The 17880-nt window shown below is 49.2% G+C and overlaps 1 protein-coding gene across 1 annotated transcript in view; it reads left to right on the forward strand.

The window, feature by feature from the left end:
* Positions 1-5506: 5506 nt before the first annotated feature.
* Positions 5507-17880, forward strand: part of SLC18A2 (solute carrier family 18 member A2) — a 38791-nt gene continuing 26417 nt past the window's right edge. The window contains exons 1-4 of the mRNA XM_065923407.1: positions 5507-5819; positions 6297-6432; positions 8002-8353; positions 17535-17593. Of these exons, the coding sequence (XP_065779479.1) occupies positions 6312-6432; positions 8002-8353; positions 17535-17593 (532 nt within the window). The 5' untranslated portion in view covers positions 5507-5819; positions 6297-6311. The remainder of the gene's footprint in view (positions 5820-6296; positions 6433-8001; positions 8354-17534; positions 17594-17880) is intronic.

Here is a 17880-nt window from a genome sequence, read left to right on the forward strand (position 1 = left end):
TTATAAATCTAAACAGTTAAAGACTTATAAAGAAAACAAGAGGGAACAAGAGGGAAAAGGCAAAACAAAACAAAATAAGACCAAAAAACCAGCCGTATCGTTTGCATTTAGTTTGCATTTGATGTTCTCTGCTCTTTCCTGGACCTGGATTTCCATCTGCTCTCCCTTCCCATCAGGCTGGGTTAAGACAGGGCACAGTCCTGCCTGCCCTGGGAGACAAAGCCCCTGGGCAGCCTATGCATTCAGAATAGCTAACTCTGTACTGAAAGGCTCCTACTTCTCTAGGCTTCCCTTTGGGGGCACCCATGTGCACAGAGTTGAGTTGATCATCTGTCTCATCTCTGAGCATACTATCATCATCGATCCTTGTAAGGCCCATTTCTTGGTTTATGTCCACTTTTTTTCCCCAATTCATCTCACATGCTCACTCCTGGGCCGCTCCCCTATGAAGGCACCCACTCCGCAGAACTTAATATGGATCTTTGAATAGGAATGAAGCCTCCAGAATAAGTGGTGCTCCGTGTGCTTTTACAACATGGAATTTTACTTCAGATCCCGCTCGCCTCCTCGTGCCTTTACCCTCAAGGCTTAGTAGAATCTGTACACAGATACATGGTAATCCCACATCCATGGCACTCCATTCTGAGCATCCTCCACATTTCAATTATTTCTTCCCTAGTGATGGAGACCGAAGTTGCCTCCCACTCCCCACTGCGACCAACACTGTAATGCCTTCCTGCCTTCCCTAGTTCTTCCCCCCTTGGGATTTCCCTGAGATGTGAACTTGATCAGAGGGTGCACGCTGACTTAATTCCATCAAGCTTCCAGAAAGGCTGCCGCAGTCCCCACACCACCCCCAAGGAAAGGGTCCCTATTTCCTTACATCTTCACCAACAAATGGCATTTACCCAGCTTCCTAGTTGTTGCCAGTCTGATGGGTATAGTGCTGCCTCTTCGTCCCATTATAATTGGCATTTCTCTGATCACTAGTGTGTCTGAGCATCTCTTCATGAGCTTCAGAGCCACTAGGGCTCCCTCTTCTAGGAACAGCCTGCTCCACCCCGTGCCTGGCTCTCCACCGGGTACTCCACTCCTTACTCTGCCCACAAGTTAACCAGTGTATTGGGTTTTGCTGGCCCACGAACCATTGTGTCACTTCAGGATGCCATTGTTCATTTCTGCTCTGATCCCTTGTCTGCATTTCACAGCTTAATGCCCAGGTCATAAATCTGTTTTCCTTATTTCCAAGGTCTCTGATGGGGAGAGAGCCCGAACATTTTCCCATGGACCAGTTATACCTCCCACGTATCAGCACTTTCACTTTTCTGAGGCCAAGGAACCCTTCAACTGTGAGCTTCTGCTCTATGCCAGGCACTATGCCAGGATCATCTCCCTCCATCCCCAAACAGCTCTGTATGTGTGTGTGTGTTGTGGGGGCGGGAGGGGGGGGTGCTCCTATCATGCTTGAGTGACAGATGCTAAACTGAGGCACATACAAGTTTAATGACTCACTCAAATTCACAGAATTGTAAAAGTGACCCAATCAGATGCCATCCATAGCTTAAACTCTTGTTAGTGTATCTCCCATAGTGCCGATTTCAAATAACTGCTATGTTCAAGAAAGCTCCATGCCTTATCTTTCCTAAATACTGAAATTTAATGGGGAAAAAAAAATCAACCCTATTGGGACCTTTGTACCTTCCCAGTCCCTAGTGTTTGAAAAGGGTGGGAGTGGGTGAAGGCAGGGGGTTGAGTGGCTGAGCTCACCAGTCTGAGTTCCCAGGAAAAGTAAATACTGGGTTGGCCAGAAAGTTCATTCGAGTTTTTCCTTAATATCCTACAGAAAATCCCGAACAAACTTTTTGGTCAAGCCAATAAACGTGTTCACTAGGAAATGAAAGTGAAAGTATTAGTCACTCAGTCATGTCTGACTCTTTGTGACCCCCTGGACTATAGCCCGCAAGGCTCCTCTGCCCGTGGAATTCTCCAGGCAAGAATACTGGAGTGAGTTGCCATTCCCTTCTCCAGGGAATTTTCCCAATCCCTCCCGCATTGCAGGCTAATTCTTTATCATCTGAGCCACCAGTGTTCACTAGGGGGCTTCCTCAAAGCCTGGTCCTGGAGGAGTGGGGGAGAGAGACAGGAGTGTAACCTTGACCTTCCAGCAAAGGTGCTTCTCTTTCAGGTTCCCACCATTCTGCTTCAGAAGGGAACCCGATTCACTCAGAACACATCCTCTTTGCAGGTATTTAATGAGCTTCATCTGTGTTTTGGAACCTTGGTGATGACCAAGAAGGGTCTCCCTGGTCCTGATACCTGGGGAGACAGAAGCTCCTCATGGACAGACATATTCTGGAGGAAGTAACAGTTCATGAGGATTTACAAGAGAAGGGGACCTGATACTTGGGGCTGGGGTGTCCATGAAAGGATGGCTCCCCTTAAGAAGTGGCATTAGGACTGGTAACGAAGAAGGAGAAGGGGATAACTAGAAGCAGAGCTTCCCGGGCAGAGAACGTGCAGAGGCCCTGCGGCAGAGAAAGGCCAGAGGAGCGAGTGTGGTGCAGAGGGGAGGCAGGGGCTGAGTCAGTTAAAAGGCTCTGGAGTCCCAAAGTCCCAGATCAGGTTGGGCTTCCAGGTTGGCTCTTCAGTCTGCTACTTCAGGACACTGGGTATATATGAAGGTTTCCCAAGCCATAGCAGATGCTCATTCCATACGCCCTGTACTTAAAAATTGACCTGGCTGCGATGGTCCCAGGTAGAGACATGAGGATTCTCTTTTATCACTTCCCCTTTCAATAATCTCCTGTCTCCCACTGGACAAAGAAAGGCTTACCTCCCACCCAACATGACACATAGGGTTTTACTGTGTTACATTGTTCCGAGGCATAAAAACATCCAGAGACAATATGGTTTCTCTTCTGTTAAGGCTCCAAAAATCCTCTCCCTGCTCATCTCATTAGGTAATACACGTCTAATATGTTTCTCTTTTGTTTAATATTTATCAAAATTTGTATTATGTGTTTGCAGCTTTATCATTTATATACTACTAATAATTGCTATAATAACACAATCTTAAAAAGAATTTTTGAACTTAGGACCTTATGGCTATAAGAAAATTTTAAAATGCTAATGCATGTTCACATATCTGTTGAAGTTCATATAATAGATAAGGCGGTAAATACAGAATTTAAGTAGTAAAAAATTACAGTTAGATAAAAATTCTGTTGAAAGTGGCTAGAAAATATACTTTGAGAGCATAAAGGAAACAATGTAAAAATTTTACATTGTTAAAGAGAAACAATGTAACATTTATGATGTTAAAGAAAAAGTTCTTTGCATTTTTAAATAAAATGTGGTAATTTTATAATCCATTGGGTACATTCAAAAGAGAGTCACAATGGTTTTATATATAAAGATGAATATAGCCTGGTGTGCTGCAGCCCATGGGGTCGCAAAGAGTCGGACAGGACTGAGCAACTGAACTGAATTGAACTGATACATGATATGGGGCTTTCCTGGTGCCTCAGACAGTAAAGAATCTGCCTGCAACACAGGAAACCCGTGTTCAATCCCTGGGTTGGGAAGATCCCCTGGAGAGGGGAATGGCAACCACTCCAGTATTCCTGCCTAGAGAATTCCATGGACAGAGGAGCCTGGTGAGCTACAGTCTATGGGGTCGCAAAGATTTAGACACAACTAAGTGACTAACATACACACACATACATGATGTACCCCTAAACTATTTAAATTTATGACGAAAGAATATTTTAGATGCCAACTGAGAAATGTGTCAGGCTCACCTATCTTTTTAAAAACACTCTGGGGCATGTCAACAAAAAATCTGAAGACGCTAGTACAGGCTATGGTGCTCTAGGAGGGGTGGCAGAGATCAGGAGAAGGGACCCAGGGATTGGCATTTTCCCCTAGCGCCACATTCTTCCAGATGGCTGGGCTCGAGTTGGTGTGGCTTCCTCTGTGCACCATCGTGGTGTTGCCACCAGAATGTGCAAGGCCCCCAAGGATGGGGATTTTATCTCTTTGGGCCATTAATATCTCTCCAATATCATCGACAGTGCCTGGATGTAGTCAATGCTCAACAAATATATGTTGGGTGGATGAATGGTGGATGCTGACTCTCACTTTTGTGCCAGGCACTGTATTAAGGAATCCTTGTGGATCCCCACAACACTGCATTATGTCCAGTTGGCATCCCCGTTTCAGAGATGAGGAAACTAAGGCATGGAGAAGATACATAATGTGCCCGAGGTCACCTATCAAGGACACAGTGGACAGGACCCAGGCATCCTGATAACCAAGGCACCTCTCTTCCCCAGCGAGCAGAGGGACAGGGCCTGTGTCTTTGTTCTGAAACTCCAGGCACTTTGGGCCACCCCCATGAACGTGATACCCTTCTGAGCCATCTCAAACAGCTCCCTGCCATCTGTTCTCTCCTCCTAAGTGGTTTTCCTCCCCTCCTCCCCGTTTAATATTTAAGTTGCACACATCCTGGGACATCCCGGAGTCCCCATGTTACTGACCTATTTACTTATCCAACCATTTCTCTTACATCGGGGATGGCACAGGGGGTGTCTGGAAGGAAGGAGGTGCAGAGAGAGGGGAGCCCCACACAGCACCCCGCTGCTCTTAGCAGTCTCCAGCTGACAAGCAAACATTAATAAAACACGGCCAGACTCTACCGCTGCCGCTGCAGCAGATAACATTTATTCTAAGTGGCTTTCCAAGAAAACAGCTTCTGCTCCTCCCGCCCCTTAAAGGGTCACCAAAGCTCCAGCTGTGTCAGGAGGGAAGTCTGTCTTTTTCTCTTTATAAAATAGAGGGACTTGGAAATCAGATTGGGCTCCTGCCCTTTGGTAGCGAAGATGACAGCTCCAGGTCAGCCACAGACAGGCCCTTTGCCAGTATCCCCGGAAAACATTGAGCAGAGAGCACTGTGGCCACAGGACTTGGGCAGCTGCCCACGGGGTCCTTTTATTTGGTCACCAGGCGCTCACCTAGTCTCCAGTGTCCCCTGCTCAGGCGACATGGTCCTCCTTTCTGGGATCTGGACTCAGGGGCCTGGGGCCCTCATATCCTCACTCTCACTCTGGGGATGACACTGAGGGATGTCCCTTTCTTCACCCCCCCCCCCCCCCGTATCCACATCACCATCTGGAGGGTACCCGAGGACCCAACGGTCACAGAGGCCGAGGGGCACTCTGCACCAAGATCCGGAGGCGGGAGAGGGGAGGGGTGCTGGGGTGCAGGGCGGCTTCTCCAGGAAACAGGCCTGTCCGCGGCCGCCCAACCCCCAACCTCTGTCCCTATCACACTCACTCACGAGGCTTCACGTCCTCATGGCCCGGCTCAGGAACACGGAGGCTCAACGAGAGCGTTAGCTCCTAACTGGGGCCAGATGAAATCACTAACCCCCGACTCCTCATCCTGGCCCCTGAGCCCGGGACCCTTGGCCCCTCGCCCTGGAGTCCTGACGTCCTCCCTTTAGACCCATCCGCTTCACCAGGGCCGGTGTTCCCAGGGCGCACGGCCAAGTGCCCGGGCAGGGGCGAGGGTCTGCTCGGGACCGGGCAACTCCGGAGTCCCGGCGCAAAGCCGGGTCCGGGGCGGGGACAGGAGAGCTACTGCGCTGGGAAGGCGGAGGCCCGGGCGCCCCTGCCCCCCGCCCCCGCTCCGCGCCGGCCGTGACGTCAGAGCCGGACCCGGTAAACTGAGCGGCGGCGGCCGGGCGCTGGGGTGGAGACGGCGACCGGAGCCGGCCGGCCAGACGGAGCCCACGGCGGCCAGCCGCAGACGACCCCGAGGTAAGGCCGGCTCCGCTCCCGGCCCGCGGGGCTCGGCGCTGGGGACTGATCGCCGCCGGGACGCGCGGGAGAGCGGGGCCCGGCTGAGGACAGGGGAAGCCCCCGGAGGCGCCACTGGAGGGGTTCCGAGGGGTCCCGGGAAAGCCGAGGTGCAGGACGTCTGGTGCGCGGGGGGCGCGCGGCCCTTTCCGAGCGCGCAGGGGGTGAAGTGGGCGCGGGCGGCGGAGAGCCGGGCGTGGCGGGGGATTCGTGCCCCGACGGCGCTCGCGGGCGTTATTACCCGGGAGCGCAGGTGCCGGTGAGGACGCTTTCGCCGCAGGTGAACCGAGGGTGGGACGCCGGGGACCGTCTGGCGCCGTCCGGTGCGCGCCGCTCTGCGAGCGCCCCTCCGGCGGGCCGGGCCGGGCGAAGTCCGAGCCCTGGGGTCGGGGGAGCCGGCGGCCCCGCACGGCCCCTGACCGCGCGCCGCGCCCGCAGCCGAGCCCCGGAGCCATGGCCCTGAGCGAGCTGGCGCTGCTCCGCTGGCTGCAGGAGAGCCGGCACTCGCGGAAGCTCATCCTGTTCATCGTGTTCCTCGCGCTGCTGCTGGATAACATGCTGCTCACGGTCGTGGGTACGTACGGACCGGGCGTCCCAGTCCCCGGGCGCGCACGCCTTATCCCAGCGCGGTGCGGGCAGATTGGAGGGAATACGTTTTTCAAAAAGACGTTCCCCGCCCGAGGCTGCCTCGTTTAGGCTAGTGGCCGCGTTTGCGGCTTCGTTTTCCTGGAGGTCCGGTCAAAAAACTGTGACATCAGATAAAACCCAGAACTTATGTTTCCTCCTGATAATTTCCTGCTTCCCCTTGTCACTTTCAACGCGATTAAAAAAAAAAAACAATTCTGTGAAGGAAGAGCAATTTCCAGGATTCAGAATAATATTATAATAATTATTACGCCCCCCGAAAAAGGTGGGTTAATAATGTGGTCTGTCACCTAAAGGAACAGGTCAGCATACCTCCCTCCATAGAAGGAAGGGACATTTAAATGTAGTGACTCTGCAGATGACTTGACATGGACGCATGTCAGGACTCCTATCAAGAGCAGCTTTAACTGTTGCTTTTCATCTTTTTTGTTGTAACAGATTTTTGAACAGCTACATAATTGACATCCAGGTCTCTTAATTAGCCCCAAGAACAACGGGTTTGGCACGCATATTTTCCTAAAAAAGTCCCAGTTTTTAATGAATAAAAATGATTTTTTAAAGGGTCATTTCCCTTGTCTCTGTTTAAGGTTCTCTCTCTGGACGGTTTTCAGAGCATCAGAGAGTCAGGTTTTCATTTCCAGGAATATCGGAGCTTTGGGGCTCATCCCAGTAGAGTAACAAGGGCCTGGGTACTCCTTTGTCTTGAATCCTCTGTTATACACATGCCCAAAGCTTCGATTACATCAGCTTTCTTTTCTTTCATGAAAGTCTCAGGAAGTCTTGAATTTGCCAAGTTGTATGAAACATTGCCGCTTCCCCCTCAAGTAATAGAAAGATAAAGTGAGCCTGGTGCAGAATTTCCAAATTATTACTTCCTGCAGGTTAATTTTTTTTTTTTCTAAGACACATAATGAAATTTAGGTTTCTGTTTTCCTGATTCATTCACTTAAAGGTCTTTCTAGCCTCTTTCTGAGAAGCCCTGGTTGACCCCAGGTCAGCACTGACTAGATTTCAGATTGCATCTTGCTTTCCTTTCCTAAAATATTCCTGTCAAGGAGCCCTGTAAGAAGCATAGGGAGCTTTGGGGTTGGTCAGGTCTGCTGGCCCTGAGAGCTCACACAGCCTCTGGGGCTTAGTTCTCAGAGCTTGTTGTTTAGTTGCTCAGTTGTGTCTGACTCTTTGCAGCCCCTTGGACTGCAGCCCACCAGCCTTCCCTGCCCTTCATCATCTCCTGGAATTTGCTAAAACTTAAGTCCATTAAGTCGGTGATACCCTGTAACCATCTCATCCTCTGTCACCCCTTTCTCCTTCTGCCCTCAATCTTTGCCAGAGCTAAACAACATGAAATTGTTCAGTGTCAGTGCAGAGGCTCCCTTTCCTGAGGCAGACACGCCACTTCCCTGGGTCTCCTTTAGCGTTTGACAAGACTACAGTTTTGCTGGCTTTGGCCCCAGGGAGGCTTTCAATGTAATCACCGCTGTCCTGCTCTTGTCCCCAGTCCCCATCATCCCGAGTTACTTGTATAGCATTGAGCATGAGAAAGATGCTCTAGAAATCCAGACCGCCAAGCCTGGGCTCACAGCCTCCGCCTCCGGCGGCTTCCAGAACATCTTCTCCTATTACGACAACTCCACCATGGTCACCGGGAACAGCACCGACCACCTTCAGGGGGCGCTGGTGCACGAGGCCATCACGCAGCGCATGGCCACTAACTCGACCTCGGCCCCTTCCGACTGTCCCAGTGAAGACAAAGACCTCCTGAACGAGAATGTGCAGGTCGGCCTGCTGTTTGCCTCGAAAGCCACTGTCCAGCTCCTCACCAACCCGTTCATAGGACTGTTGACCAACAGGTGGGTTATATTGTTTCGGTCAAGGAGCTAAATATTCATAATTTTGTTCCAGATTATTTTGTTTCTCATTCATTGATCAGAGTCTGGAGATCTAAAGCTGGAGGGAAAATCCAATCTCCTTCACCTTACGTTGCCATCTTGAGTCAGTCGCGATTTCCCATTTGGTGCTCCTTTTCATTGCCACTGTGGCCGTCATTGTGGGATTGTATGTGCCACGTGGCTTTCTCTTCTCTTCCACCTCTGGTCATGGACTTCCCAACAGACAGCCGAAGCGGTTTCCTTCAGGGCTGGTGTGGTCAAGGCTCGTGTGGATGGCCAGGTGGGGAACGTGGGATCTGATCCGTAATCCTGCTGATAGAGGAAGCAGCTCACTGACCCCGAGGCCCTGGGCAGTGGACCTTCCCCTGCCACGTGCTGAGCTGTGTCCACGTGCACACAATGAAGAGAATTTTTTTTCCCCCAGATAATTCAAGCTGCCCACACGAGCTTTATGTTAATCCGGATGTTCTGGAGTCTTTTAAGACCCAGTTATTCTGAATAATGGTTCACATTTTCATTGTTGGTGGCCATCCAGCTAGTATTTGTTCTTCTCCAGCTGAGGTGGTCCAGCTCTGCCCAGTACTTGGGGGCTGCAAGCACAGGTCAGGGGGCTTGCAAAAGAGGGGAGGAGGTGTCTGTTGCAAAGAGTGGGAGCTGGTAGAGTGGTGGTGGTGGGCTCACATCTAAACAGTGTGACCCCAAGAGCGGAGATGTGAAAAACGGTGGAGGGGGGTGGTGCCCAGAGTCCTACCTGTGAAGCAGGCTTAGAGGCACAAACAAAGACAAGGACCAGAGGTGGGAAACAGGGCAAAAGAGGGGTCCAGAGAACAGAGGAGGGCAGCTCTGGGGGGACTGGGCCGGGCTGGGCTGTGAGAAGCCCCACGTGCTAGACGGAGGAGTAGGAGTTGGTTGCAGGAGCACTTGGGAGCCACTAGAGGTTCCAAAACCAAGTTGAAGAGTCAGGGAAAGTGAAAAATGAAAGTATTAGTCACTCGGATGTGTTCGACTCTCTGCGGCCCCGTGGACTGTAGTAGCCCACCAGGCTCCTCTGGGAAGGGATTTCCCAGACAAGAATACTGGAGGGGGTTGCCATTTCTTCCTCCAAGGTCCGGCCTTTTATTAACATCCTATTCATCATTTCAAGATGGTGACAATAGAGAGGGACCCTGTGTGGCTGAGAGTGTGGCCAGCTCTGGAGGGCTGGGGGCTGTATGAGGCGATGAGGCCTGGGGTGGGGCAGGGGCTCAAAACGGGCACAGCAGGCCTGCCTTCCTCCACACAAGCGGTGCTCTGACACAGAGATTTCTGGTAGGGTTCCCATGGTGAGTCGGACGGAAGCACGTTTTCTACCTCTGCGATGTGATTTTCTGGACTGGGTGGTGCCATTGAATGCATTTTAACCATCCCAGGCCACATCCAGCCCGCAGGCTGTGTGGCAGTGTTATCAGGCTGCTGCATAAAAAGCTAAGCAAATGAAGGCAGGACGCTGGGCCAACTGGGCGCCCACCAAGAAGCACCATTGTGAAGGTGGCAGTCAGCGGGTCTTCTGTTCTTCAGGAAGAAAACCAAGCAGACCTCCGTGGTTACAGGGTTTTCTTTCTTTTCACACGCCTAAGAGCGCGCCTTCAAATGCATCTGGTATAATTACAGAAAACAGCTCCGGGTTTTGTATTCTGAGAAAGCAAACAGCTCAAATGATATATGGGAAAATTGAGGACATTATTGTAATAACACCTTGCCAATCACTTGGGCATGACTGTCACTAGCTGTACAGTGCAATACTTAGAAACTCGGCAGAAACGACGTGAGCGTTCCAATCTTCCAAATGTAAATGGCAAATGAAAAGCCTGAAAAAAACCTCCCATTCTCATTTCTAATGCTTTGCTTATGCCAAGGGGCAGGAGCTTGTTTAAAACCAGTGAGACCTTTGCCCTATTATATACTCCAAATGCTTTGACATTGCAGCCACCTCAGGGGTAAAGAATCTGCCTGCAATGCAGGAGCTGCAGGAGACGCAGATTTGATCCCTGGGTTGGGAAGATCCCGTGGAAGAGGGCATGGCAACCCACTCCAGTGTTCTTGCCTGAAGAATCCTATGGACAGAGGAGCCTGACAGTCTTACAGTCCATGGGGTTGCAAAGAGTTGGATGTGAGTTAGCACACATGCATGCAAGGCTTGTGTTTGGGCCTCCTAAAAAAAATTATCTTCCAAGACAAAACTAATTTCCTTTAGTGACCTGTGAAATTTAGTCTATTTGTATGGTGGAACTTGTCAAGAACAAAATTTTCCTCCCTGGCTGATTTCTCCCAGCTCTCCAGCAAATTTCAAAATAATCTTCATCTTCTAGCACTGCCTTGTAATGTGGAAATGGAAACAAATGTTAATATCAATGCAGGCAGGCAAAACAATTGAACAAACTCTGTTGTCCCTCCAACATGATCGTGATAAGTAATGTTTTCTAATATTTTCCAAGCCCAGTAGATATGAATTTGGGGACTTGCAGCATTTCTGGGCACTCCGCAGCTCTACTCAGAGAAGTGATAAATATGTTTCCGCTTACAGACTCTTCCCTTGTGAGCCATTGCAAATAGCCTTTTGATGTAATTTGTGCCAATCACATCCGCAATTACCAACAAGATGTGTGACTCACATTTTCAGGGTTGTAAAGAACTGAGTTTAAAATAGCATTTTACACTTGGTTAATATGTTTTTGATTAAAGAGTAGTTAAAACTTGAAGCATCAGATCTTGAGGAGGCTTGAGCAAAAGCTTTTGGGGCTGTCTTAATATTTTTATAGTGGTGGTCCCCACCCTTTTTGGCACCAGGGACTGGTTTTGTGGAAGACAGTTGTTCCATGGGTAGGGAGTAGGGGGTGCTTTGGGGATGATTCAATGGCATTACATTTATTATGCACTTTATTTCTGTTATTATTACATCAGCTCCAGCTCAGATCACCAGGCATTAGATCCTGAAGGTTAGGGACCCTGGTTTATAGCCACAGGGGTTTGCCACTCACAAGGATAGGCTGCCTTGGTGACTCAGTGGAATGAAATTGCAACCACTCCAGTATTCTTGCCTGTGAAATCCCATGGACAGAGGAGCCTGGCTAGCTATAGTCCATGGGGTCACAGAACAACCTAGTGACTAACCAACAACTCAGGAGGAGAAAGCATTTGTCCAGACTCTGATGATGTCTTCCTCTCTTCCAGTTCTTTCCACCAGCTTACTATTAACCTGGTTTGTACCTTTAGTTATGGAATATAAATAATATAGGTAAAATCCGCCTTTTTGGCATCTACTTGGGCTCTCCCTGGGTACACCAGGCGGAATGAGAAAAAGTAAAAACAGTGAGTTGTTGGATGCTATTTTTATTCAATGGGAGTGAGTTTAGGAAAAATCAGCCTGATATGAGGGAACTTGATCCTCCCCCACCTCCCTGGTCCTAGAAAAATATCTTTTTCCATCCCATGATGTGTGCAGGTCCAGCATCCCGGTATCTCTGCAATGCTTCTGACAGTGGGGAAAAAAGAAACCTCTTGCATCTCCAGAGATGCAGTGGGGAGCTCCTTAGAGATGGGCTGCTTGGAGCCACTCATTTCTAAAGCTTCTTGCTCTAAGCAGCACCCACTCTGAAATGAGACACTCAACGTCACACCCATCATAACCCGTTGAACCCCCACATTACAATCCAGCGCCCCATTGTTTGTGGTCACGATGCTGCCACGTGAGTGGCTTTTGTGAGTGGGTGACAACAGGAGGCAGCCTCCTGTCTTTTGTTTTAAATATTGGGTAAGATCTCAAGTCATGAAAATAAAATATGACGCTTCTTGGGAAGTATTTAAGTGCTCATTTGGCTGTTGGATGGTGCAAGTAATTCCTGTTTCATTTCCTCTGTAGGTAGTATATTTTCACTGAATAATTTGTGACCAGATAGGGAACAAAGGACATTTTGACTACGGTGAGGGTGGTGATCACAGGTCCAGTAACACACTTTCCAAAGCCTGTGGGTGTGTGTCTTGACTTGATTGCCATCTTTGAGGCTTGTGTGACTTCTTTTCTAATTCCAGTTTAACTGTTCATTTCATGATTGCACTTGTGAGTGAAATGGAGTAGAAGGACTTATATGAGCAACAGCTGTTGTCATTTGGCCCAGTAAGTGGATTTTTAAAAAGCATGTTCCAGGGAGGTAAACAATGTGAAAACCACCTTATATTTCTCTCTTCCGTAAGTCAAATTAAGAACATGGCACTGTGGTCTTCACTTGCTTAACATAAGGCTTACATAGAGGTTGTATCTTTAGACCCAAGATATTCCAAATGAACCCGACGGCTTGGGAAAGGGTTAACTCTGGGGCCAGGGGGTGGGGAGAGCTCCCTCCTCAGCTTGTCGTTGTCTCAGTGGTCTGCTTTTTATCAAACCAGCCTCAGTGGCTTAATTTATTTCCATAGTTACCTAGTATATTTGAAAGCCAGTTATTCTTCCTCACAAATCTTAGCTCACATCTGAACGACAGGGAGAAAGCCGCAGGGCATGAAATCCCCCCCAGATCGACTGTGTGTTTTTGTGGTTTTTTTTTTCTCTAGCTTCAGGCAGTTGGTCTGAGGTGGGTTCTGTAGGAATAAGCAGTGACCTTTTCAAAAAACATCTCCATGGACAGGGAAAGCAGCCATTCTGGAAAGGGATCTCCCATCCCAGATGTCATGAGGATGGAGAGGGTGTGACAGAGTCTTTGCTTTGAAATCAGAACAAGTTGGCTGTGGATTTGGGTCTTTCCCATGGGAGCAGAGCCCTCACATGACCTGTACATCAAGGAACACACGGGCGAGGAAGAAATTCAAGGCTCATGTAGCTCACTCCACATGTAATAACTGAAAGAGACAGACCCAGGGGCTAAACCTAAGGATTTTCTTTTATTTATGAAATGGTTGACCACAAGCTTCCAAGTCCTGTCGGATTTTTTGTGACCCCATGGACTGTAGCCGGCCAGGCTCCTCCGTCCGTGGCATTTCCCAGATAAGAATACTGGAGTGGGTTGCCATTCCCTTCTCCAGGGGATCTTCCCGCTCCAGGGATGGACCCTGTGTCTCCTGCATACCACTGAGCCACTAGTAAATGTAAAATGCCTTTCTGTTGACTGCTGTTCACCGTTTAGGAGTGTGTTGAGATAATTGAAAAGGGAGGTGTCACCTCTGTCTCCTCTGGTGCAGTTGGTTCCCTTCTCTGTCTCCTGTTCTGTGTCCTTGCTTTTGTCACTTACCCAGAACAGGGAACTGAGGCCGATCTTAGCAAGCCTGGGACAAGAGCTTGCATTAATCTCTGTGATAAAGATAAACTAGTTCGTAGCATTAGAGAACAAGTATTGATTGCCAGTGATAATTTAGGAACATAATGGGGTTTTTCCACTGACTGTATGGATACATATTGCATATAACTTTTATTGCTTTGCGCTCTCTTCTAGGATTCAAATATATGATTTTTACTCTTGTTCCAATTGAGTTAACTGCTCCCTGATGCCCTGTGGAGATGACTATAGGCCAGGATGACTCACGAGGGGGTGATAACGAGATGCTTGGGTAAAGGTTTGCTGCATCAGACATGGCTCAGCTCAGTAACACTTTAATTGAGATGGCATTGAATTGCGGCAGGAGGCCAAATCAGACATTTATGACTAATGTCAATTGAGGTTCTGACCATTTAGGAGACATTGTGGGGAGGCAGAAAGGACAATGGCCATCTGCCCATCACTCAGTGACCCTGGGGCCTTGGGCAGCTGTCCTGAGGCAGGTGTTCAGGGGACAGGACAATCTGCGGGTGGAGAGCCAGGAGCTGCCCAGTGGGCTGCGTTTGCCTTGGGGCTGAGCTCCAGAGAAGGATGCTGCCCAGCACTTGCCACTGGGCAGCCCTGCCAGTGGCCTGGCCAGTGTTGAAAGCGTAGGCCACACGAGTCTGGTAGTGAGAAGGAAGCCCCAGGATCCCAGTGATACCCAAAGCGTCTGGCTTGCTCTGCAGTTGTGGCTGAGTCACAGGCTCCACCTTTGAACCTTGACTTTCTCATCCCAAATAGGGGTTTGGACTGGGGGCCAGCCTTTGAGTTTCCTTCTAGCTTTGCCATTTGGTTTTCCAGTCATGCTTTATTAAAACCCCAAAGCAATTGAGAAACACAACAGTAGCTGCTGTATTTTTAGAGAAAAACACAACACCTGGTTTTGGTTAAAACAATTGTCCATAAGTGCACAGTCCTCTGGGTACCAAGCCACCTGGTACTAACAGGTACTGTGGACCCATGCTCCATGCACCCCGTGTGAACCTCTGCTTCTGCGACTGGTGTCCCCACCAGAGTGTACACTAGCAAGACCTGGCCTCGTCGACACTCAAGATTATGCCCTCTGTCCTGAATTTGGGGCAAGTTACTTAAGTCCCTTGAGCCTCCATGTGGCCATCTGAAAATAGGGTTGGAGCCAGCTACCACATGGAACTGTGACAGTAACAGGTGACTCCGCATGCTTATCATCTCTGGGAAAGCTGGAGCCTCCAGGTCAGAAGGCGCTCACACCAGCTGTGTTCTGCCAGGTGACCTTGGTCAGTGGCCGGGCTGTAGGCTGGATGTAATATTACTGGTATTTCAATAGGTTTGACTTAAGTCAGTGGTTTTCCAGGTTGGATGTTGAAAGGGACAAGAAGCCTCTTTTCATTCCAGGGCAGTTGTGTCTTCATTCTTCCCCCAGACAGGCAATGTTGTTGTTCAGTTGCTTGGTCATGTCTGATTCTTTGTGACCCCATGGACTGCAAGTGCCAGGCTTCCCTGTCCTTCATCAGCTCCCGGAGTTTGCTCAAACTCGTGTCCATTGAGTCGGTGATGCCATCCAACAATCTCATCCTCGGTCATCCCCTTCTCCTCCTGCCCTCAATTTTTCCCAGCATCAGGGTCGTTTCTAATGAGTCAAATTTTTGCAGCAGGTGCCAAAGTATTGGAGCTTCAGCTTCAGCATCAGTCCTTCCAATGAATATTCAGGGTTGATTTCCTTTAGGATTGACTAGCTTGATCTCCTTGCAGTCCAGGGGGCTCTCAAAAGTCGTCTTCAGCACCACAGTTCAAAAGCATCAATTCTTTGGTCAGCCTTCTTTATGGACATGCAATAGTTACTGAGGAAATAAACTGCCTGTGACTTCTCTGTAAGCCTCCTGGAAGTTTCCTTCATCATTTTCCGTTAGTGCTGTGTTGAATCTGGTGTTGTGAGCAGGTTTCTTTTGCCCACAGAAGTAAGAGCACAGAGCAGTCAGCTCAGGGCTGGTGGAGACAAGCAGCTGTCATTCGATGACATTCGAACTGCAGTTCAGAACCTTGGTATCTTTCCTAGTTCAACAGATTGGCTTCAAAGCCTGCTTTGTGAGTTACAAGCTCACTTCAGGTCACAGTAGAGGGGTCTTTGCGTCGGTTTGTGGGGGTGGTGATTGCCTGAGAATGCGAGGATTTTATGATGCTATTTGTTTTCTGAATGCACATGAAAGCAGTTAAAATATTATAAAAGTGTGACCAGAACTTTTAGAAGGTTCTGTTCAAAACCACATATGCCTTTTGGCTACTTGGGGAGATTAATAAAGTAAGTCTGCAAGGAGAAGGACTAGTTAGAATGGCCCTGAATGGAATTAGCCTTAAGACATCAGACAAGTCAGTTTTTCATACCTCATCTGTAACATGGGGAAGTGGTCTGTCTGCTCTTATCAAATCAGAGAGCTCATGGGTGGAAGTGCTTGGAGAATGGAGTGTAACCTTAGGTGAAGGTATTGTTGATTTTTTATTCCAGCTTGGGGTAGAAGAGCCCTCCCAGGCTGTGTGACTGGGACTCAGGGCTTCTTGTTCCTCGTTGGGTTTCTCACCAGGGTCTGGAGTGTCTAGGGCTGGAGGAAGATGAGGCCTGGAGATGCTCAGGGCTATTCTGGGCTGTGACACAGATCTCCTCTAGGGCTGTCGCTCAGCCAGTCCTGGCCTCTACTTTTTTCTGCTTTTTTCCTGGCAGAAAGGAGGCCAGGGGCAGGAAGCCACTTCACTCTCATGTACCATCTGTATGACAGGGACCAAGCTGCTTAATCTGCAGAAACGGGTGGGGAAAACAGGAAGAGAATGAGGGATGAAGCAAAATTTCTGAAGCACTTTTCATGTTCCGGGTGCCCTGGTAGCAGTTTAATAGCCATGTCTCATGTCATACCCACTCCACCTGCCTGGTGGTACCAGTGGTAAAGAACCCACCTGCCAGTGCAGGAGGCATAAGAGATGTGGATTCACTCCCTGGGTCGGGAAGATCCCCTGGAGGAGGAAATGGCAACCCACTCCAGGATTCTTGCCTGGAGAATCCCATGGACGGAGGAGCCTGGTGGGCTACAGTCCATGGGGTTGCAAAGAGTGGGACATGACTAAAGGGACATAGCATTCCACCTCTGGGAAGTGGGTGGTGATCTCTCTTTGAGCCTGGGGAGGTGGGGATCTACTTGAGTTAAATGACAAGGCCAGGTGTCCAGCCAAGGGTGTGATACCCAGACGCTGAGGTCTCCCCACCTCTCCTGTCTGCCTGGTGGCAGAGCCCTGTGCTCTGTGGTCTTATGGAGCAATTAGGATGTTGAGATTTTTGCACAGAAAACAAGGCCTGTCTTTCTTAGCTAGCCTTATCAGGGTCAAGGTGAAGATAGACTTGGAATTGTCCTTGTTTCTTGATGCCTCTTAGACGTACTGCAATTGTGTCTGCTGCTCATGGAATCTCTTGATGACCTTTTACTAGAATCATTTGATTGCAGCTGTCCCTCTGGGGAAGCTCTAGCCAAGACTATAATTAAAGAAAGTTTTACAAAATGCTGGAAACAGGGGCTGTGTATTTGAATGTGTTCTGGGTTACTTGCCAAGATTTTATTAACATTTATGCCAGAGAAATTTCCCCTCAGAGTGGCAGTCCCTAAATGTATTCACGTTCCAAGACAGTCAAACACCAAAAGGTCACGGAGGAAGCACCAACTATATGAATTTTTAGAAAAGTTGACCAGACGCTTATCCACCCGATCCCAAAGGCTAACAGGAGAAACTCAATAGAAAGGCTTAAAAAAAAAAATACGGAGCAGTCACTAGGTTCTCTCTGTGGTTCTGTTTTGCAGAATTGGCTACCCAATTCCCATGTTCACGGGATTCTGCATCATGTTTATCTCAACAGTTAGTAAGTGTCTGACGTTTGCCTTCCGAGTTTGGGTCACCGGGTGGGCTCTGACCGCCACCAGCTGGGAATTGAGAACGCAGCTGGGATGGGGGCGGGGGTAGGTATGTTGGCAACAACTGCAGAAAGGAGTGAGGTCTTCAGGGTGGGTGAGGTCTTCAGGGAGCCAAGGCATGATGTGGTTAATGCAGCAGTACCCCCATCTGGCTAAGGGAAGCCTTCCGAAGGGTCCTGTTTGCGCGTGTTTGGTCGCCCCGCCAGCCGGGTCTGCACTGACTGTGGCCTGGCCA

This window comes from Muntiacus reevesi, chromosome 2 (assembly GCF_963930625.1).
Source record: "Muntiacus reevesi chromosome 2, mMunRee1.1, whole genome shotgun sequence".
NCBI lineage: Eukaryota > Metazoa > Chordata > Mammalia > Artiodactyla > Cervidae > Muntiacus > Muntiacus reevesi.